This window comes from Globicephala melas, chromosome 1 (genome assembly GCF_963455315.2).
Source record: "Globicephala melas chromosome 1, mGloMel1.2, whole genome shotgun sequence".
NCBI lineage: Eukaryota > Metazoa > Chordata > Mammalia > Artiodactyla > Delphinidae > Globicephala > Globicephala melas.
Window position 1 is genome coordinate 127527627 of NC_083314.1, and position 24202 is coordinate 127551828.

Sequence of the window (24202 nt, forward strand, 5' to 3'; positions counted from 1 at the left end):
TGGTGCTGGGAAAACTGGACAGCTACATGTAAAAGTACGAGCTTAGATCATTCCCTAACACCATACACAAAAATAAGCTCAAAATGGATTAAAGACCTAAATGTAAGGCCAGAAACTATCAAACTCTTAGAGGAAAACATAGGCAGAACACTGTATGACATAAATCACAGCAAGATCCTTTCTGACCCACCTCCTAGAGAAATGGAAATAAAAACAAAAATAAACAAATGGGACCTAATGAAACTTCAAAGCTTTTGCACAGCAAAGGAAACCATGAACAAGACAAAAAGACAACCCTCAGAATGGGAGAAAATATTTGCAAATGAAGCAACTGACAAAGGATTAATCTCCAAAATTTACAAGCTGCTCAATAACAAAAAAATCAAACAACCCAATCCAAAAATAGGCAGAGGACCTAAATAGACATTTCTCCAAAGAAGATATACAGAGTGCCAACAAACACATGAAAGAATGCTCAACATCATTAATCATTAGAGAAATGCAAATCAAAACTACAATGAGATATCATCTCACACCAGTCAGAATGGCCATCATCAAAAAATCTAGAAACAATAAATTCTGGAGAGGGTGTGGAGAAAAGGGAACACTCTTGCACTGCTGGTGGGAATGTGAATTGCTTCAGCCACTATGGAGAACAGTATGGAGGTTCCTTAAAAAACTACAAACAGAACTACCACATGACCCAGAAATCCCACTACTGGGCATATACCCTGAGAAAACCAAAATTCAAAAAGAGTCATGTACCAAAATGTTCATTGTAGCTCTATTTACAATAGCCCGGAGATGGAAACAACCTAAGTGCCCATCATCGGATGAATGGATAAAGAAGATGTGGCACATATATACAATGGAATATTACTCAGCCATAAAAGAAACGAAGTTGAACTATTTGTAATGAGGTGGATGGACCTAGAGTCCGTCATACAGAGTGAAGTTAAGTCAGAAAGAGAAAGACAAATACCGTATGCTAATACATATATATGGAATTTAAGAAAAAAAAATGTCATGAAGAACCTAGGGGTAAGACAGGAATAAAGACACAGACCTACTAGAGAATGGACTTGAGGATATGCGGAGGGGGAAGGGTAAGCTGTGACAAAGTGAGAGAGTGGCATGGACATATATACACCACCAAACGTAAAATAGATAGCTAGTGGGAAGCAGCCGCACAGCACAGGGAGATCAGCTCGGTGCTTTGTGACCACCTAGAGGGGTGGGATAGGGAGGGTGGGAGGGAAGAGATATGGGGACATATGTATATGTATAACTGATTCACTTTGTTATAAAGCAGAAACTAACACACCATTGTAAAGCAATTATACTCCAATAAAGATGTAAAAAAATAAAAATAAAAAATGAACGCTTAAAAAAATGCCGAGAATTCATAATGCCACCCTACCTGCTTGCACTTCTGGAACGTCTGGCTGTGCTGTAACTTTTTGGTGGTGTTTTGGAACGCTTCTTTTCTTTGTCTTCTTTCTTTTTGTCTCTAATAAATGAAAACAATTTATGAATGTATTGGAAGGTTCAACTAATATATATTTCTATCAAACTACAAATAAAAACAGATGTACAGTGAAATCTAATGTTATTCTTTAATGTTATTATACAAACTTACAAACTTTTATTATACAAACTTAATGTTATTATACAAACTTACAAACTTAAAAATAATAGTAACTCAAGCGGCGTATTTGTGGTAAACAAATTTTAAAAATCCTATTTTCCTGGTATTCCACATAAAACGTCTCTCCAAGAGCAAAGCAGAGTATGTGGCAAGAAAACAAGGATGTTGGCCAGTTTCTTAGTGTGTCTGGCGATAAACAGTAATAGTTTAAATAATTTTCTCTAGGCTCTTCAACACTGTTTTTCTCTTAGCTAAGTAAGTAGCAGTTTCCCAACCGACCCTGGCTCTAAATCCTCTACTGACAGGCCAAAACCCCATCGCTATTGTAAGTTCTTCTTTCAAAGCACACACCCGATGTAACCTCTTCATGGATGAAGCCAACCTTGTAACTTTTTCCCAGCTGCTATATATTCTGGGCTATTCAATGCTTTTAGGAAAAAAACATCAAAATGGAGTGTTACTACAACCAGGCCTCAACTCTAAAATCTTTCTACAGATTCTTCTACGTTTACTTTTATTCCACACAGCATTTTTTCGCCCCAAGATTCTAGGCAAAAGGTAAAATATATACATATTTATAATATATATATGTCCCTTATATTCTTATAAACACACACCTATTTTCAACTGTTCTACAGTTTTAGAGATTAAAGTATCTCTTCGGTTGTTCTAGGCTAGTCCCACCCTATATCCTGTGCTTCATTCCCTCCCATCTTTGCTCATCCTGCTCCATTAGTTATCCTCTCTATTCATTCGAGTCTTTATCATCGAATTCCTAGATTACTTTAATAGTCCCTTAAGGGGCCCCAGTCATGTTTTCCACAAATTGATGCTATACCCCCTATCAGAAATCTTTCGAAGTACAAACTTGAAAATATTAATTCCCTGCTCATCACTTTTCAATTCATTCCTGTTGCCTCCTGGATCAGCCGCAAACTCCTTAGTGTGAACAAAAAAGCCTTCTATGGTGATCTGTCTCCTTAACTTTCCTGACCTCATTTCCTGGTCCTTCTATACCAAAATACTTGCTATTTCAAGAATTCATGCTAACTTTGTAAACATTCTCTACCTGAAACCATGGCCCCCGAGTCCAGTCAAATCTATCAGAATTCAATACTCAAGAGTCACCTCTCAATAAATCTCTTCCGACATCCCTAACAATGTCCCTTCCTTTGTAATTACATTCACCTCTCTCCTAGTATAAAGAAAGTTCCTTGAGGGAAGGAATGCCTAATTGCTTTGTATAAGAGATGTTTCATTAAGTAAGCTTGTTTGTTTGACTGATTGAATTAAAAGATGACTAACTGTAAAACATGAGTAAAAGCCTCGTTAGAGGCTGAACACTCAGTAAAGCTATCCCAGAACCTCTGTCCCCACTTGAGTTATATGCTTACCAAGAATAAATTTTGTTGCCCCCTCCCTGTGATCCTTACTATTTTAATTACATAATTAAATATATAAATGGGTAAAGTAGTATAAAATATAGGGCTGCTTCTAGAAAATTAAGGCAAATATTTTAGAAAGAGATAAAGGACATTTGTTAAAAATTAAGTGTTGTGAAATTGTATTGTGTGACAACTAAAAATGGGGGGAAAAATCAAGATATTTCCAAGTAACAGAGTTCTCAACACTTTTAAAGGTGGTTTAAATGAAAAGAAAGTGATTTGGTATGTATTATTCAAGACTAGGCCTAATTTCAAACAGTGTGGCCCTATATGAAAAAACAAATTATTGAATGCATGTTTAAGTTGAAATACAATGTTAAGGTGGGGATGTCTGTTTTTTAATGAATCCTCACTTTAATTCTCTACTGGTCCCCAAACCATGGGATAAGCCTGTTAAGTATGGTTCAGTCTCTGGAATATAGCAATACTGAATTCATATTTACAAAGGTGCTCACAATGAGGTATATAAAGATGAATTAGGAAGGCATGATTGTCTGCCATAAACTCTTTGGCATACCAAGAGATGTGGCTGGTAACACTACATCCTTAGTAATGGTTGAATAGAAAAGAGGAAATGAAAAAAGGCAGTAGAAACAGCTAAGAATTTTTACTACAAAGAAATTTTATCTAGGCCTTCAGCTGTAAATAGAAATCTCAAGTTTATGAAGGAGCACAAGAAAACAATGTCAGCCTCCTCCAACAGTTTCTTCCCATCTCCTATCATAACCTCTTGTCATTAAAGCAGCAATATTTGGGGGTGTTGGGAACTCTAAAATTTGTCTTCCCACTCAGTGTTTGTTAATAGTTTTTTACTGTACCTGTTTTTTGATGTGCTCCTTGACCTTCTACCCCTCTCTCTGGAATGAGATCTTCTCCGTCTTGGACTTTTGGATCGTCGTCTACTCCTTGACTTAGAATGTGATCGCCTTCTTGATCTGCTTCTTGACCGCCTTATAATGTAAAAGGAAGCAAACACATGTATGTAAATGGAAAAAGACTAGCTCTGTTTCTGACTATTTCATATAAGCATCAGACAAAAGATTCAGACATGTGGACTAGCCATCAGTGAGGGTAATTTCCTGCCATTATTTATTTACTCTACACAACAACATCTTTGATATCCTAGAAATTAGTAAATACCTTTTAACCCCTGGAATTCCTCACCTTTTAATCTTTTGCTCAACCTGTCAAACCAATCCTACTTTGCCCATTGAAACTACAACTCCAAACTTAAAAATACTGCTAGAGAATGAAGAAAAACAAAAAATATCTGACTCATTTGCATCATTTCACAATTACATAGCATTTTTGCAAGTACACCTTATTTGATTCCTCACTATTGCAAGTTAAACCCATTTACTACTTATTGAATACTTATTTATGCCCACTACATGCTTTACAAATACTAAGTCACTTACCCTCATAATAAACCTAATAACGTATGTACCATTATTATTCCCATTTTAAAAATGGAAACCATATAGGGTGTTACCTTCTATGATTTCCAGTTGTTGTTCTCTGAAATATATTCCACTTCTTCGATTTGCAGTTTAAGAGAAATCCAAGTAATGCAAGCATGATACAGATATATACAACTCAGTACAAACTGCCTTTTCTACTCTTAAGTGTCCTCAACATTACATCATCATCTCTTTCCTGCCACGTAAGAGATGTTTCTCCCTGTGCCTACTGCATACCACCCTGCTCCCCATACTTTCTCTAAAAGGTTAAGTGCAATTAACCTTTTGATGTTCTTTGATCCTCCTTCCTATTTTATTCCTTTCTATTTTAAGAATAATTGAAAATAAATTGCAGTTCTTTGCTTAGACTTGGTCATTTAATTTCTAGTGGACCATTCAACCTCTTTTCATGGAAAACTTCAAATACAATTTAAACTTTTTGCTTTTACTTTTTCAAAGTGCCAAAGGACGGACATTTTCGTAATGTAGAAGATATGTGTTCAAATCTCATTTATAAGCCAGTTAACTGAGAGCATTCATTATTTAACCTCTTTGAGCCTATTATTTCAGCAAAGAAAAACAGCACCTCCATCACAGAATAGTTGAAATTATAAAGCCCAGCTCAGTGCCTTACTGTAGACACATATATTATATACTGACTCCCTCTTCTCTTACTAATGTGCTAACATAGTACTGCCATCATTCTCTAGAGCAGCTGTTTCAAAACCCATCAGTAGCAGTGTCTCATCGAATTCAATAACTTTATATTTTGCTCATTTCTTACTTTTGACCATATTTGAAACTATCTACTAAAGCAATCCCTCTCAATAACATGTCTATATCCTAGGAAATTTTCATGTAATGCTTACCTACCTTTTTCTAAGCTCCATAAGGACAAGTGGTATATTATGTCTATACCACTGTACCCTTGAGCAACGACTACAGTGTCTGACTAGTAAACGGTACTACTAATATATTTTGAGTGAAATATTGACCCTATAAAATATCAGAACCATCACTTTCTTATTAAGAATTTTTTAAAATTCTGGAAAACCAAAATTGATGCTATTAGAATTAAGTATTATTCATATTTTGAGAATTCTGGCTTTAATAAAAATTTAAGTCAACAATCATCTTAGCAAAACCGTTACACATTTATCCTACCTCTAATGTATATAGAAAAAAACATAGTGGCAGGAAAAAATCGTAAGTACATTGTTGTAGGTTTCCTTCTAAACAAAGTGATTAATAATATAAAATAGTGCTCGCTTCGGCAGCACATATACTAAAATTGGAACGATAAAGATTAGCATGGCCCCTGCGCAAGGATGACACGCAAATTCGTGAAGCGTTATTTTTTCTTACTTTTCATGGAAAAAAGAAGTCACTTACAAAAGAAAAAAAATTGTTGTATTATTAGTTGAAACTTAACTAAGTCTGTGTAAAGGTAGAACTGAGTTGTTCAATACAGTAGCCACTAGTCACATATGACTATTTAAATCTAACTTTTAATAATTAAAAAAATATATAAAATAGTTTAAAAAGTCTAATAAGCAGAGGTATTACATCAATCAATTTATTATAAGGTGCTGAAGCAGTTATTTTTCAACAGCATTGCACTGCAGAGCCACTTCAACACAGTTTACATAAGCTTTTAAAAATTAGAAAAATAAAAATTATCGTATTATGTATCTAAATACGTAAAAAGCTTATTGAACGTAATGGTCATTTTATATACCAAGATGCTAAAAATACAACAACTCATAATCTTTATCTTTCTGTTATGAGGCATTACTACAAGTGTTCAAAAGCACTTTGTTCAGGGAAATAAATGTTTCACTGTTATTTCCCATTGGTCATGATTAAAATTAGTATTTGAAAGCCTTAGCATGTCCCTGTTATGTACAAAGGAAAAAGATATAGGTTCTCCTTTTTAAGTCTTTTTAAGTGTTAAACTAAGCTATGAGAGCACCAGTTCTGGAAGGTTAGGATTCTAAGTACAGGCACAGCTCAGAGATACTATGAGTTTGTTCCCAGATCACTGCAATAAACTTAGTATCACAAAAAAGTGAGTCACAATGAATTTCTGGTTTCCCAGTGCATATAAAAGTTATGTTTATACTATACTGTAGTCTGTGAAGTGTGCAATAGCATTATGTCTAAAAAACAGTGTACGTAATTTAATTAAAAACATGGCTAAAGACTGCTAAACGTTACCTGAGCTTTCAGTGAGCCGTAATCTTTTTGCAATAGTAACAACATCAAAGATCACTAATCACAGATCACCATAACAAATATAATAATGAGGTTAGCTATTCTGGAGTGGCAATTGACAAGTGTAGAAAGATTAAACCAAGATGAATAGTAAAGATCCTTGAACACCATTCTAAGGTTTTATGTGTCAACTTATTAAGACAATAAGGAGCTTCTAAAGGTTTCATAGAGCTGTGACATGTTCTAGATTTGGTTTTTGAAAGACATCTTTAAGAATGAGATGGGCTGGGTGACAGACACACCAGACAAAACTACCCTGTAACATTCTGCTACAGACTGAATGTTTGTGTCCTCCCAAAATTCTTATGCAAAACCGAATACCCAATGTTATGACATTATGAGGTAGCGGCCTTTGGGAGGTGACTACGTTATGAAGGTGCAGCTTTCATCAATAGGATTAATGCCCATACGAAAGAAGTCTCAGAAGACCCGTTGGTCCATTCCCCTATGTGAGGACACAGTGAAGAGACAGCAAACTATAAATGAGGAAGCAGGTCCTCACCAGACACCAAATTTGCTGACACCTTGATCTTGAACTTCCCAGCTTCCAACACTGTGAGAAGTAAATTTCTATGGTTTATAAGCCACCCAGTCTATGGTATTGTTATAGCAGCCGAATGGACTAAGACACAGTCTAAGAAATGACTGAACAATGTTATGGGGTCCATCAATTTTTTTTTCCCCAAAATAATAACAAGATATTTTTTGCCTTTTCCACTGTGACTTTTGCACTAATAGTGCAAAAGCAATGGTGGTGTACAAGTGCTGGCATCTCCTTATTACAAATCAAGGTAGTGGCAACTGAACCTCCCTATTATCTACTGTATTCTTCACTGGCATTTGTAGTATGCACTTGCAGTAAAAAGAAAGAAAAAAAAAGAAACCCTGCCTAAGGATGTCTTTGATAAAGCCAGTAAAAACTATTAAATTTATTAAATCTAGTCCCTTGAGTAATATTAGAGTAATATTATTGACTAGTAATATTAAATCTAGTCCCTTCAGCAATATTCTGTGCAACAAAATGGGCAGTATGCATAAATCACTTCTGATACTTTATAGTTCAATGACTGTGTCAAGGAAGACACCTGTGTGATTGAGTGTGAGCTCACCTAATTGCTTTTGCCATGAAACATCATCTTTACCTGAAAGAACAAGTGACAAACCATGGTTGTTCAGACTTGGGTATTTGGTAGAACACTTTCATGGAAAATGAGTAAGGTTTATCATTTCAAGGAAAACAAATTTGTTGCCAATAATAAAATTTGAGCTTTCAAGAGAAAATTAAATTTTGGAAAACCTGAACACACCATTGTGAACCTGACAGCTTCCTAACACTTTAAAAGGGTTTACCGATGAGATGTGTGGTGATATTACCAAGTCATTTTTTGATCTTGTGTAACAAAATGTGTCAACATTTGAAAACTTGCATAATGCAATAAATCAATCATTTTCCAAACCACCAATGCATAACTGTACAAAAGCATGCCTGGGAAAAAGATCCATCAAGGTGTAAGAAAGATCAACAGATTTTAAAGTAGCAAAATATAAAAGGTTCACTATTATGGTTTCAGATTCCATATTACTACTACCTTTTAAGAAAGTACTCTTGTTAAGTCTGGTATTATATCAAAGAATACTATTCCCAATTACCTGAAAAGACTATAAAATTACTTTTCCCTCTTCTCACTATATATTTGTGTAAGATTTTCTACATATATTAACTAAAATATATTGCAATAAGTTGAATGCAGAATCCTGTACACGTCTTCTAGTAAGCCAAAGGTTAAAGAGATTTGCAAAGGTTTAAAACAAAGCGATTTTTTAAATTTTTCTGGAAAAGTTTTGTTTCAAAGCTAAGTTAATATAAATGGCTTTACTACTGTTATTTCAGATGATGGTTTCAAATTTTATTACGGCCAACACTGATAGATATAACCCACATAAACAAAAGCTCATCGGAGTACTCAAATTTTCTACAAGTATAGAGATCTTAATACCAGCAAGTTTGAGAGCCACTGGGCTAGAGAGACCCTTACAAACTTATACAGGAATGTCATGTGAAAAAAAAAATACACTGGTCCTTTTAAATTGCCTAGTCTTACTCTAGGTAGGATAAAGAATAATTGGTACTATCATGTGGTTTGTCCAATAGTACAAAGAACAATCTCATAAAAGGTAACAAGTTGTCATCTGCAAATATTCAAGCTTTAGATGGTAATCTGCAGGCTGCAATGATGACATTCCATGTTCAAACTCTCAGGAGTCCAGTGAAAAGTCAGAACTAGAATTCAAGTTAAAAGTTTCAAGTCCAGTGTTCTTTCCATAGTACTAATTCATTTCAGTGCTCAAATCCCAGTGGCTTCCTCCTAAGCCTGGATTTTTGGGGGTTTTAAAGTATCAATCATCCATGTCTTTTCTCCATTTATATATGTGTGAACACTTATTCTCATACTCTGCTAATAGCAGTAGTTACCAAAACCACTTTAACCAGGAGCTAATTAGGTTAAGAGATAAGCAGATGTGATAGAGAAATTATCTTTGTCTAAGCTACAACTTACTACCAAAAAGCAATCAATCTAATAACCTGTGCCTAGAAGATGAGGGAGTCCTCCTCCTCCTAGAACGTGATCTTGATCTCGAGTGCCTTCGTTTTTCTTCCTTCTTATCTGGATTTAAAAGAAAAGGAATTTGGCTTTAGACATCGTCAAGCAGGAAGATTATTCCCATTCAGGAGTTATTCTTAGAATTTATTACCTTAATTTTCAGCTTTAATACAAAATTCTTAAATTCAGGCAGCTAAAGGTTCCTTTGACTATTTCATTTGCCAGACTTAGGAGGCTGTCAAGTGTCATCCATAAAACAATCTATGAAAATCATTACCTTTCTCATTCTTTACCCTTTAGAGATTTCTAAATCATGAGTCCCTTTTTCCATTCCTAGGTTCTACTTCCCCAAATATAGCTACCATTCACCCAGATTAAAACTCTAATCTTTACATGTTTATGTATTAATAGCATCTCCCCAACCAGTACTTAAGTGTAAAATATGTTTAAAAAATACGTTTACAATAAAAATATAAACATTTAAAATTGTTGGTCCAGCAAAATGTTCCTTCTTTCATTCATCACTTAGCTCCATGCTCCTTTCCTAAGAAGTGTCTCATTCATTAACTCTCTTCACTATACTGCTGGGACAGAACTGGATTTTACTAATCTAGCTCTTTTTTTAATCTGTCTGTCCTTCTTCTTCCTCACTCATTTTCAACTGTGTAAGTGCAGAGAGCAGAGCTAGAAACATCTGTCATCATTTCCTAGTTTTAAAATAACACATAAACTCCTTAACTTACTCCTTTAACTTAGGACATAATGAAAGAGAAATCCAGCCATTGCATTCTTCGTATATGGACTATCAAAGTGAGACTGAGTTCCTCTTTTACGTTTAGATCATTTCATTAATAGGATTCAATTTATTGTGAATGTCATTATTAATAAATTAACAAAAATCTTGGGGCAAAAAAAAAATTCATAAAGAAACCAATTTTAGTCATTTCAGTTATGAGTTTTCAATGAAAACAGAAATGGTGTTCTGGCTTTGGAGTCGTACAGGTCCAGTTGTCTATCAAAATTTCCTACTGCTTGCCATGTGACCTTGGGCTAATTGTTTAATAATTTGTTGATTAAATGAGATAATACACATAAAGCATCTGGTATTAATTTATCCATTATACTTAACAATTATTTGCCTAATACTATATATAATAAAAACCATCCCATTTATTAAGAAATAGTGAAAAAATAAATAAAACATTGTTTTTAATGGGAAAAAAAAAAATCAGGACCAAAGATCAAAATACATGCAGGAAGCCGGGCTTCCCTGGTGGCGCAGTGGTTGAGAGTCCGCCTGCCGATGCAGGGGACACAGGTTCGTGCCCCGGTCCGGGAAGATCCCACATGCCGCGGAGCGGCTGGGCCCGTGAGCCATGGCCGCTGAGCCTGCGCGTCCGTAGCCTGTGCTCCGCAACGGGAGAGGCCACAACAGTGAGAGGCCCGCGTACCGCAAAAAAAAAAAAAAAAAAAAAAATACATGCAGGAAAACAATGGGACAACCATTCATTTCATCTCAAAAAGACAATCTGCAAAGAATAATACATTTGCTTTTCTTTAAACAAATGGCATAAACAGAAGATCTTTAGTAGGTTTTCTTGGTCAAATAATAGACTGAAATCAATTAGGCTACCCCAACTTATGCAAACATAAATGATTAAAAAACCACCAAAAAAAAAAACCTCATAAATTAAAAACCACCAAAATATCACACGAAGCATTAGGTAATCCTAGGCACTAATGTTTCCGAATGAGGAATTCTTTGTTTAGCGAGTGGGAGGTGCTTGCACACTGTAGGATGTTTAGTATACCCCTGGCCCTCTGCCTACCGGATGCAGCTGGTACCAGCATGACAACTAAGTGTCTCCAGGTATTTCCAAATATGCCTGGGTAACAACTCTTACCCATACCACCCACCCACTCCCAAATGAGAATCACTGCACTAAATGATCTTTTATCAAAATATGAGAAATAAAATTTAAAAAATGACTGAAGTATTATTCAACTAATTTCCAAACATAATTGCATAAACCTATTTTACCTGGTTCTATAGCAGCAGAAATTAGGGACTGTGCTTCTCGTACTCTCTTCATGGCTTCCTCTATTTCTTTACTAGAGGTATCTGATTTCAGACTTGGTGAAACAAGACCAGCAGCTACATGATTCAACCTGGAACAGAACCAAGAATTGCATCTGAAATATTTAAAAATGTACAACAGCATTTCAAATAAACACATGTTCCTATCTTCATTTTAGTAAGATACTCCTTGAAAAAAAGGGGGGGGAACTCCACAATTTTGATAAAATTATATGTAATATATATATATAGTATAGTAAGCTTTGGATATTTACAATGGCACCTGCATTTTAAAAGACTCAGAGATATGTGGAATAAGAAAAAAAAATCTATTTAATTTTGCTCAACATCCATGAACTTTCTATACACATTTTGGCAAATGTTAGTACATGGGAATATGCTGATGCTAAAGATTTTTGATTAACAGAATCTTCCTTAATATGATTTAAAAACTTTCTAAATCATGATTTAAAAACTTTCTAAATCATAATTTTGTTGGGGAAGATAATTACTTTTAAGCTTGCAGATGGGGAGAAACTGAGGCAGAAGCCAATGGCACACCAAAATTACTTACGAAATTCCTGAATAGAAAGGCTAAAGATACACCTTAAGGGTTTATAAAAGTAAAAAAATACTGTAGACACCAAGTTGAGGCTGGTAGTTATTTGTGGGTAGAGTGGGAAATGTAAACAAGAATGAGTACACAGGGAGTTTTTAGAAACTGTATTAGTGTTTGTTTTTTTTTGCAGTAGGCGGGCCTCTCACTGTTGTGGCCTCTCCCATTGCGGAGCACAGGCTCCGGACACGCAGGCTCAGCGGCCATGGCTCATGGGCCCAGCCGCTCCGCGGCATGTGGGATCCTCCCAGACCGGGGCACGAACCAGTGTCCCCTGCATTGGCAGGCAGACTCTCAACCACTGCACCACCAGGGAAGCCCCTAAAAACTGTGTTAGTGATATTTTTATAAGCAGGGTGGTAGACACTTGGATTTTATCTGGTAATTTTTAAGAAAAAAATGCCACTAACTACTATAATCAAATGAGTCTGTCCTGCCTCCCCCACATGCTCTCCCACTTACTGACAGTGACTTTCACCAAGTTAAGAAGAAGAAGCATTAAGCTCAGATTTGATATACTAAGAAATTACCAATGAAAATATCTCATGAATTTGTGATATATCAAGTAGGAAATATAAGTTACAGCATGAAGAAAACTTTTCAAAGCCCCTAAAAAGATGTTGACTATTATTATGTGACATGTATTACTCCTTTACTCTGGGCTAGTGTTTCCCTCACTTCTGTCTTCCTCTTATTCATCCCCTAGGGCAGTGGTCCCCAACCTTCCTGGCCCCAGGGACCAGTTCTGTGGAAGACAATTTTTCCATGGACGGACAGGGGTATGTGTGTGTGGGGGGATGGTCCAGGCGAGTGATGGGGAGCAGCAGATGAAGCTTCACTCGCTCACCTGCCACTCACCTCCTGCTGTGCAGCCCGGTTCCTAACAGGCTGCTGTGGACCGGTATGGGCCGCAGCCTGGGGGTTGGGGACCCTTGCCCTAGGGCTTAGCCTCTCTGATCTTTGAACTAAGTTCTCCTCCTTGTAATAAGTTCCCATAGCACCTCTGTACTTCCTTTAGTTGGATGCACATGCTTTACTATAGTTAAATAGTGTCTCCCTTTCTGAGTATAGTAGTAGTCAGTGTAATTTTTTAAATGAATCAACTAAAGACAACACTCAGCTCTTTACTTGTCATCCTGGTTTAACCTATTTACAATGATTTTCAAAGACCAATAATTATTCCAAAACAAAACCCTTTATAGATGGGCTTACCTCTGGATTTTTTCTCCTTGTTTCTAGAAAACAGGATTACATATTGCATGCCTTGAGAAAACTTTCTTTTAGCTATCAAAAATAAAATACCTCTTCTCTAGATATTAGTATATCTCTATCACCAATGGAAACAGAAGAAAAAAATCCTTACTTGGGATCAACAGTACTCATAAGTTTCAGCAACTGATCTGCTGCAAGAGACTGGAAAAACAAAAAAATAGCAATGAGAACACACAGAACAATAAATGATTACTATTTTAATTTTTTTAGTATGTTGAAATGTCCTAGAACAATCTGGCAAACCTACAGAAACTAACATATCCCAAGCACAACAATGACCAATAGAAATATAATGCCAGCCAAATATGTCATATTAAGTTTTCTAGTCACAACATTAAAAAAGTAAACAGGTGACATTAGTGACTGTAGTACTGGATACCCAGAGCTGCTTTATCAGGTAAATAATGAAATTATGAAGCTGAACAGTCCAGATTTTACAGAATAATGACCTCCTCCTTATTTTAAGACTTTCTAAGGGAAAGTAACATTTTAAGGAAACATGTAAAACAAAACTCAATGTGCTTAGTCAGTATAATAATCAAAAGAATTCCATAAAGGACTTCAGGAAAAAGTTTAGCCAAATCGCAATGAGGGAAAACAAAAATTTCCAAGTGAGTAGATGACAAGAGAATAAATTATGAACACACATTCCTATCATTTCATGACTTTATTTTGACTTCATAACATATTGATGTGGTGTTGGCTTCCTGTGAAACTCATCTACTTTGAACTTTATCAAATGAGAAATTCTTTGATGGGCAAGGGGCCAATAATGCAGTGACCTTTTAAATCTCTCATTAACAAGTTTACATAAGAAAAAATTACTACAATATATAAGTCAGTTAACTCCTGTTCTTGAAATGCAAAGTAACATTTAATGAAGTAATTTTTTTAATTACAAAAATGAGTTCAGAGTTGAAGGGTATTAAGTTATACCTGAGAGTTCAAGTTTGCTCCAGGAAGCCCAAGTGCAGCAAGGGCAGGATCAAGAGTAGGAGCTCCCAAAGCAGCCAATGGAACAGCGCCAATCTGTGAAATTTCAAATTTTATTTATTTAAAATCTTGTTTCTGTTTCTTATACTGTGGGGGTTGGGGGAGTGCGTCAATTTTTATTTCCTCTAAAGGCCAGATAATAACTAGTTTAAGTCTGTAGGCTGTGCGGACTCCAGTGCAACTACTTAACTATGCCGTTGTAGATCAAAAACAGTCAGAGACAATACATAAATAAGTGGCCATAATTGTGTTCCAATAAAAATTAACAGATAACGGGGGTCTGGCCCAAGAGCTATAGCTTGCCTACCCTTGCTATAACATGATGGCCTCATTTTTCACTCATCACAGCACATTTATCTCTAAAATCAGAATTTAGAAAAAATGCAAAGATTTTCACACATTCTTGTGCCATTTATAAATATTTACTGCTTCTTAGCTCCAAATCCATTGTTTGTTGTCCTACTGCGTGATACTGAAGGCAGCACCCTTATAAGCATTTCTCCTTTGACAGCTGGCACGATGTTAAGCTTTACTTTTAGGGGGAGCTGGAAATACCTTTAGGGGGAGATGGAAGGGCACTGACTGTGGAAGGGATTCTTTATAGTTCTTTTGTCTCCTTTCTGATTCTTACTGCAGTGCCACATGGGACACTCAGTGGCCTTCACCTCAGTGAGTTTCAGTGCCATCCTCTTAGGCAGCTTCCTAGCAAGTTCCGTGGTACTCCAGAGAACTTTCTACTGTATCTAACTTTTTGAAGGAGGTCTGAATCTTAGCCTTGAGGGGGAAGATGCGCCCCCTCACCTACATGTGTTTCTTTCTTGTGTTTTCTTCCTTAGCTTAGAAGTAGAGGTTGCTTCCTATACCTGCGATTCTGGTACTCATTAGAGTTCCCTTAGTAATCTCCTGTTACTAATTAGTAATTCCTTATACTAAAACTTTTCTCCTTCGAATTACGGTATGGTTCTGTCTCCTGCCTGACATAATTCTGATTAGTCAGTTTAATGCACACAAACCAAGCAAAATCTTATAACTTTGGAGGCCGTTGACCTTCTCTACAAGCACTGTGCTGAAATTTCTCCTAGTTTCATTATTATTTAGTAAAAATAAGTTACCAAACCTCCTGCACTGTAACTGTTTACTGAGTTAAAACACTGTTAATACAGTTGATCCTTGAACAACATGGGGGCTAGGGGTGCTGACTCCTCATGCAGTCGAAAATACACCTGTAACTTTACACTGAGCCCTCCATATCTGCTGGTCCACATACTTGGATCATGCAGTACTATAATATGTATTAGTAGAAAAAATCCTTATATTTTTATATATATATATATATATATATATATATAAATGGACCAAACAGTTCAAACTCATGTCGTTCGAGGTTCAACTGTACTATTATAAAAATGGTTTAGTTAATACACAATTTTGTACATCAAAGGCATCTACAAATTACCCAGATCTTTGAATTCATCTTTATTTTAAGCCACCTACTTAACTTAAAGCCCAAGAGCAAGATAACAGCGCATGAAGAAAAAAAAAAAAGTCTGAACTTCACCTTAATTTTCTTTTGTAGTTCAAATGAACATACTATTTTAAACAACATGTGTAACAGAAATCTTATGCCTCCTGACTTACGGGCTATTTTGAGAGCCAGTGACAAAACGATACAAGATATTTACAATTCTCAGAATGTTCTTAAAACGCAAACTACCACTTTAATATTTTTGATTACAATACAATACTACAGCCTTCTACAATGCTCTGACCACGTGATAACAGTATACGAACCAGAATCACAACAGCACTCAAAAAGCACAAATATATTTCCATTCTTTAAGAATTCAACAGAACTAATACCTGGGTAAGTGGGTTAGGAGTAGGCAGGAGTCCACCACCAGGCAGAAGACCTGCCACTGCGTTAGCTGGTGCCAACAGAGACAAAGCCTTAGTCTCATCAGGAATAACTCCTGCAGAGAAACATCCATGCATTAGAACACACTCTTTTGCAAGACAGAAAACACACAAAAACACCCAGAAAATGTCTCCCTGATACACCACCTGAGTTTGTTGAAAGTATTTATGTTCGCTAAAATATAAAGCTTGATTTCTATGATTATTTATCATTAATTTTATGTCAGAATGAAACTTCAATGTGTGAAAATCTGTATCCTTTTTCTCTACAAATGGTTAAGTTTCTAGAGTAAAAAAAAAATAGCACAATACACACTACTTTTTTGTTAACACTGCCAAGATTTCATCACCTGTACTCGATTTTTAAGTCATGAACCAAACGTAAGCAAGCACAGTCGGTTCTCCAGGGGTGTGCTCTCAACTTTCAAAAGCTGTTTTATGAACAACGACTCGTGTCGGCTGCTTCACTATAAAGCACACAGAAAAATCAAGATACACAAGACAAAAAAAGTTTGATTTAGGGGTTAATAATATGGTACAGTTACTATGATTTTCTTTTACACCTACCATACAAATTTTGTAAAAATTAAGAGAAGAAAAGTATGTAAAGGAAATATTCTGTTGGAATCAAGCGTAGGGCTTTTGCTGACTCATGAAAATGAATGTTTCTGAAGGTCTCTGAATACACACAGGATGTGTGTGTGGGAGTGAGTGAGAGAGAAAGAGAGAGAGAATAAGTAAAACAACATGGCACATTCCTTACCTGTATAGTAAAATGCCTTATGTTCCAACATGTGCCATGCTAACCATACCAAAAATGCTGCTACATAGTGTCAGTTGAAAAGCTAGCTTAGCCAAACTCCTAAAGCCAAAAACAACATGTATGTCTGTTTTTAAAGCCTAATCTGTGTATTCAGATAAAATCTAAGGGCCCTAAGACAAATATTTATGTAGACAATTTAAATTCTATCCAACAGCAAAAGCCCTATACAGATGGATTAATCTGTTAATGTGCCCAAGCCCCCAAAATGAGAGTTCAATAATACAATTAAACTACATATTTGCAAATACCAGTAGTATTTCTGTAATACATATTAAGAAACTGCATCTCATCATAAAACATACAATATGTACAGGGCACTTAAGAGAAACTGGATAAGCTGCAGAAGAAAACTGTTGGGTGGTATTTTCAGCAGGGCCTGGTATATAGTTCAGGCTGAACCAGGGAAAAGAACTGTAAAACACAACAACAAAAAAGAAAAACCACTGTTAAATAAAGGTAATGGTTCCTTCCACCTAAACTGAGAAGTGCCGATAATATAAACAAATGTATACTACACAGCACTGTTATCTTGCTTGTGTCAGAGCTGTCATCAATTTAGATACCAAGAGTTATGGAGGGGGGAGGGGGGGAAAAGATCATTTAGATATAGGGCATTAATGCATCATTATTAACAAACCTACAAAGATTATGGGATAATTTTGCATGCAAAATTATGTCTCAAGAGGATAATATTAAGTATCAACATCTTACTAAAATTAGTGCATTTGCAACATTTCTGGCAAACTAAAATCCTCTTGAATTTATTGTGAGACACCTGATAGAAGATCTGCATCCATTAAAAAAAAAGTCATGCATCTGATCCTCTGATTAAAAAAAGACTATTTAAAAATAAAACTACAATTTAAAAATAGCAATGAGGCCCCTCACCAGTTAATTTTCATGCGTCAAGAGTATTTTTTTTTACTGCTGCTTTGATAGAACCATGAAATACTGCATGAATGTGTAGAAACGAAAGAAAAAGAAACAGACAAAAGAAACAAACATTAACCAAGGAACCTAAATAATCCCCAAATCCATTACTATTAAGAGTTCCTTCCAAATCCAGCTATCTCAGTTTTACCAGTTAAGACTATTCCTTACCGTAGACTTTGTGTCTATTGTTCTAAAACACTGACCAAGAACCAACACCAAAGCTTAAGAGCTAAAGCCAGGGTGAATGGTGACAAAGGGATTGAGTACATCAGATATTTAGTGGACATAACATTAATACAGCATACCATACCAAAAATTACAGTAATACACTAATAGATTCTGGAACTAAATATTTCTGTAATTCTATATATGTACTCTCTAAATATTTCACTTTCAAAACAGATCCAGAAAAATTATTATGGTCTAAAAATATTTATGAAAGCCAGTTATATGATATACTGTATTATGTTCAGGGCTTGGGAACTATAATACTTAGCCAATAAGAATTCTTTAAATTAAAAGGCTAACTAATGTTTTGTAAATTACTCACATGATTTGACCCTTGTTCCAAAAGCTATGTTCTACATTTTACTTATCCTAAATTTGAATTCTGTAAATTTTCTCTTGGTGATAAGTCTTATCCTACAACAGGCACACTGATATAAAAGAAAATGCTTAATCAAAACATACTAACTCATAAGTTTATCAGCATATATATATTTTAAAACCTTAGAATTGGGCTCATACACTTTAATATCACGGACATAGATTTACTGTTATTATATAGCATGCCTTAACCCAACTATGAATGCAATTTAATTTCTTTAGAAAACCACAGAGGCAATTTTTCTAAGTTTTAAGGACTAGACATTTCACAACTTTTACAAGGAATGGTGTAAATGTTCACATCGGTATTCAAAGATCTAAGATAGCATCTAAAGTTAACAATATCAAGATTCTGCTTCCACTGACCAGTTCACTAAGGAAAGGGGAAAGCATTTATATCTTGGTCAGCATATATGTTAATAAAATCCAGTAGTTGTAACATATTTCAGTGACTTCTTTGACTCAAATTTATAGTTACCAAAAAGCAAATAAAGTAGCAGTACATTGGGAACAAACTAATATATGTCTTAGAAAATTTTACAAAATGGAATTAATAGAGTGCTGTCTTGTCACAGTGGCTTTTTTAGATCCAAAAACCCTGCTCATTATTTTTCTGCCAAATTACTTTAACAGCCTAAAATGTAAAAAGAGAGAAAAATGTAGTTAACAAATGGTTACACCAGGAAAACACCTGGGGGACTTGAGTGCTTGCTGGCCTTTAGTTAATGTCTAGAATCCCCTGTAGCTGCAGAGGACCCACTGTTTTTCAGTCATCTGGAAGAGTTTTGCATTTGCCTTCTCCACTACAAAAATCACACACACAAATAACAGAGAGAAGAATTTATTATTTAGAGATATTCTAGAAAATATAGCAAGAATGAACAAGAAAATCTGGCATAAAAACAAAACACCCAGTGCCCATCTGGCACCTAAGCTATAGGAAATCTTGAACTTTCATAAAAACCAAAATCATTGCGACCCTTGGTATACTGAAATTCAATGTGGGATATATTTTTTAAAGTTATCAGTGAGAAGAATCACTAAGAGGAATCACTAAGGAATAAAACCAACCTGGTCACATTTATTCAAAACAGAAACAACATCATGCATTTATTTGAAGGTTTCTGTGTAAATGTGCATGGCGTGAACTGTTCACCTTCAGGACATTTTCATAAAACAACATTAAATTAACTAAGTAGATATTAGGGATATGGTTTTAATGAACTTAAAAATACTTTAAAATAATGCAAAAGGTTAAATATCTTATAAAAACAGACCTGATTTTGAGTTTTTAAGTTAAAAAGAAAGCCTTCAAGTAAAAATATGGACCACAGTATAACAAGGGTTTCAAAATGTTAATAGCTTAGATTTTTAACATGCTACTAATGCTCACTCTAAAACTACACTGAGGTAGATGGTCATCATAGGATGCCCACATAGGTAGTTAAACAAAGCACAAACCTTCTGCATATGGTACGACTATCAAAGCTCTGTCAACGAATACAGTGTTTGTCAGATGCTGTGCCACAACTGCTGAGTCCGGATCATGGAACTTAACAAAGCAGACTCGGGATGAGACTGGCAAAGGCGAATCACTAAAAAATAAACAGATAACATAAAAGAAGAGAAAAATATCAGCTAAAACAGAAATGAATGATTCACAAATGACACTTGCATTCCAAAAGTAAAAGAGGCAGATAAAAATACATAACTGCACACATATTAGTTAACCAGTTCAAAAATACATGACATTTCCAATAAAGTACTACCCACAGAACTGACCGTAGCAAACTGCACCTAGACAAAAACAATCACTGTTTAAATTTACAATGCATCAAGTTACAAACAGCTTGAAACTATAAAGTCTCAGAGTTTGAACAGGTCACAGAAATGTCAACATTTATTTCATAATAACAATACCAGCCATTTAAAAATACAGGTAACAAATTAGTTTTGGCTTAGAAAACTTTTCATTACAGCTAACTTTTCAGAGTTAAAAACAAAACTTTTTCATTATGGCTAACTTTTCAGAGTTAAAAACAAAACCATTCCATTTTAGGGACATACGAATATTGTGGTAAAGTACACCTATTTGACAATGAGTTTTCTTGATCTGCTACTAAATGCCCTGTCCTCCTGAACCTACAGCATATTAAAACTCCCAGGCATTATAAATAGTTAAGGCTCTCCCACTAGAGCACTTTCACAGAGAAAAAGAAAATTAAGCACACATGGGAATAATACTACACCCCGTCCCCCAATTAGGCAAAATTTCAGTAAGCAAAGTGTCACTCCCCTCGGCAATTGCGTTCTTATATAAAACAAAAACAAGTTGCTACAGTGCAAGCAATGGTAGCTTAAAGATAAGATTAGAAAAAGAGCAGAGTTTTTGCTGTTTTTTAAAAATATAAGATGGTTAAATTTCAGCCACTAAACTCTCTGTGAAAGAGAAAGATTAAATAAACAAAGGCAGGGGTTGCCTTAACACCAAACCAAAAGCTATTTGAAAATCAATACCGTAAGGCAGTAGTAATCATGTCATCCCTGGTTTATATTAGAATCATGGCGGGAGTTGGGGGGGGGGTTGCGGAACTACAATTACATCAAGATCTCTGATGAATGAAGAACTGAGTGCTGCCTTCTTTAATTCTCCCTGACAATTTTAATATGCACCCAGGGTTCAAAGCAAAGCTGTCAATGTATGTATCACAGATATCAAAATGGACTTAAGCCATCTTGTTACAGAAGTTTACTGCAAAATGTTTTTGAAAGGATACAATGTTTTTTCAGTGTAAAGCATCACTGGTCTAAATTAACAATGTTGCACCCAGTATACTGAAAAGAATGCTGTTTCATTAGTTTTAGTTTTAGAAATACGAAGAGCTATATAGCTCTTCGTATTTCTTCCCTGACATCCACATTCTTACCACTAAATTAAAAAGCTCTTTAAACGCTATCATTTTATGTTCTTAACATCTAACACAATGCCTTGGCAGGTAGTGAGCACTTAAATTTCTTAAAAAGTGACCTCTACCATTTCTTTGATACCATCTATTGTCGTTTAACTAAAAGAAAAAGATAATGACTATCAAATATTAGGTTTTAAAAGAATATAAACATAACACTTCTTTTAAAAAAATTAGGGGGCTTCCCTGGTGGCGCAGTGGTTAAAAATCCACCTGCCAATGCAGGGGACACGGGTTCAAGCCCTGATCCAGGGAAGATCCCACATGCCACAGAGCAACTAAGCCTGTGTGCCACAACTGCTGAGCCTGTGCTCTAGAGCCCGTGAGTCATAACTACTGAAGCTTGGGCGCCTAGAGCCCGTGTTCCGCAACAAGAGAAGCCACCGCAATGAGAAGCCTGTGCACTGCAACAAAGAGTAGCCCCCGCTCGCCGCAACTAGAGAAGGCCCGTGCGCAGCAACAGAGACCCAACACAGCCAAAAAATAAAATTTTTTTTTAAAAAATAGGAAAGTATGCCTACATTCTCCCAATGTATTTCTATTTACTTGGCGATCTTAAATAATTCACATTTTTTCTACCCACTCATGTCTGTGCAACATTAGTTGGCTATATCAAACCTGTAAGTGGTGGTGAAGTAAAGATAAAATACAAACAATTTAAATATCACGGAAAAGAGAGTCACAGTAAGACAACTCAGAAGGACAAATAATTAATTTCTCTCCACTTTAAATGGTCTTGTTTAAAACCATTGCTATTTGGTCCCACAAGTATACTGTCATACTTTCTCAGTTAAAATTAATAAAAGAGATGCTAAGATAAAGAATTGATACTGGAAATTAATTTTCATACCCTAGAATTTTGTGCAAGTACCACTGCTACAAATAAGACTGTCTTTACTCCTTATCTTGAAAAATTAATATAGAAGAGGCAGTGCAGCTGAAAAGAACTGAGGAGCAAGACTGGTGGTGATATTGTCTCTACTTTCTTAAGAGTGACCTCTAAGGGTTTTTTCAGAATCTTCTGGGATGCACACATAAAATTCAGATTACTCTTCTCCATCTCAAGCCCACTGAATCTGAGAATCCCTTTTTTTTACGGGAAGGCTCTGATTCTTAACAAGATCCGCAGCTTATACTCGTGCCTGCTAAAGTAGAACTGCTGGTTTGGGTCAGATGTTCTTTCAACCCCCAACTTAATACTGAGCTAACCATTTCTGAGCAGAGAATTTTGAGCTTATAAACAATGCATCTCCTAAACCCTGCAAAACAGCAAGTGTGTGGCAAAGCTAACAACTCTGTTGACCTCATATGCCCTTTCCATCATGTGCTCTTATTCAGTTCTAAAGAAATACAGTAAATTGCTGCATTTATTTAAAAAAATTTTAAAGGTAAACTATGTTCTTTCCCTTACCTAACTATACTAAGTTACTTATATGATCATTAAAGTATCTCTTTTTGGTCGCTGAAAAGTTAGTAATGAATTTATCTGCAGTGTTATAAGTAGCCTTCAGTTACTGCATAACTGGCATATGCATCTCAAGGATCATTACCTGATAAGGACCCCTGTTACATTCTCCACTCTGAAATCCCACTAAAATCAAACATTTGAAGAATACCTACCAGGCGTAAAAGAATGATTCCACTCACAAGTTGTTTGGCTAAATCAAGGAAATTCTGATCAAATGGCAAAAAAGAATCAAAACATTGGGGTTTGAATAATAGTTCTGACACTAGTAGAGGGGCTTGCGTATATAGAACCTATGTGAATTTCAGTTCACTCATTTGTAAAACGGTAAAATACCTTCTTATTCTGAACATGAAAGGACTGAGCAAGATAAAATAGGAAAGCATTTAGCATACAAAAGACAAACCATGTTGAATTTTCAATATGCATTTTAAGAAAAACCAGAATCAAAGTAACCTTTTCTTTTAAAAAGGAAGAATGAGGGAACACTGACATGCTTTCAGATAGCTGTAGGTAGGGCTATCATACTGAAGAGAGGAATAGAATACTATTTCCTGTGAAGATTGTATTATCACTGGGTGAAATTATAAGCCAGCAATTTCTGGCTTAAAGGAACCAAGATATAGATGGTTCAATAATGAAACAAAGGGAGACACCTTCTTGAGGAGGTTGTCAGTGAAATGTCTGGCATAATCCCAGATCCCAGGAATTTTCCCCCCAAACAGGCATGTAGAACTGAAATTAGTTTCAGCAGGTATGTGTTGGGGCTCAGTCATGTAAGTTCTTTAAAAATGCCCCTAGAGGGCTTCCCTGGTGGCGCAGTGGTTGAGAGTCCGCCTGCCGATGCAGGGAACGCGGGTTCATGCCCTGGTCCAGGAAGATCCCACATGCCGGGGAGCGGCTGGGCCCGTGAGCCATGGCCGCTGAGCCTGAGCGTCCGGAGCCTGTGCTCCGCAGCGGGAGAGGCCACAGCAGTGAGAGGCCCGCGTACCGCAAAAAAAAAAAAAAAATTAAAAAAATTAAAAAAATAAATGCCCCTAGAGTGATGTTGATGACCCCAAGGGATCTCATTCTAGAAGAAGGGGGGAAGTCAAACTTCTAAGTTGG

The 24202-nt window shown here is 35.9% G+C and overlaps 1 protein-coding gene and 1 non-coding gene across 9 annotated transcripts in view; one reads left to right on the top strand and one right to left on the bottom strand.

The window, feature by feature from the left end:
• The window catches only part of SRSF11 (serine and arginine rich splicing factor 11), a 54569-nt gene that overhangs the window by 14611 nt on the left and 15756 nt on the right, over nucleotides 1-24202 (bottom strand). For 7 of the 8 annotated variants that reach the window (XM_030865920.2, XM_030865926.2, XM_030865918.3 and 4 more), the window contains 8 exons: nucleotides 20126-20259; nucleotides 16249-16358; nucleotides 14332-14424; nucleotides 13487-13536; nucleotides 11472-11599; nucleotides 9412-9493; nucleotides 3912-4043; nucleotides 1421-1510 (listed from right to left, as the gene is read on the bottom strand). In XM_030865920.2, the coding sequence (XP_030721780.1) occupies nucleotides 1421-1510; nucleotides 3912-4043; nucleotides 9412-9493; nucleotides 11472-11599; nucleotides 13487-13536; nucleotides 14332-14424; nucleotides 16249-16358; nucleotides 20126-20259 (819 nt within the window). The other variant, XM_060304358.2, reaches the window with a different exon arrangement.
• On the top strand, nucleotides 5815-5916 carry LOC115858395 (U6 spliceosomal RNA). The gene has a single exon (XR_004041631.1). It is a non-coding gene; the product is annotated as a U6 spliceosomal RNA (small nuclear RNA).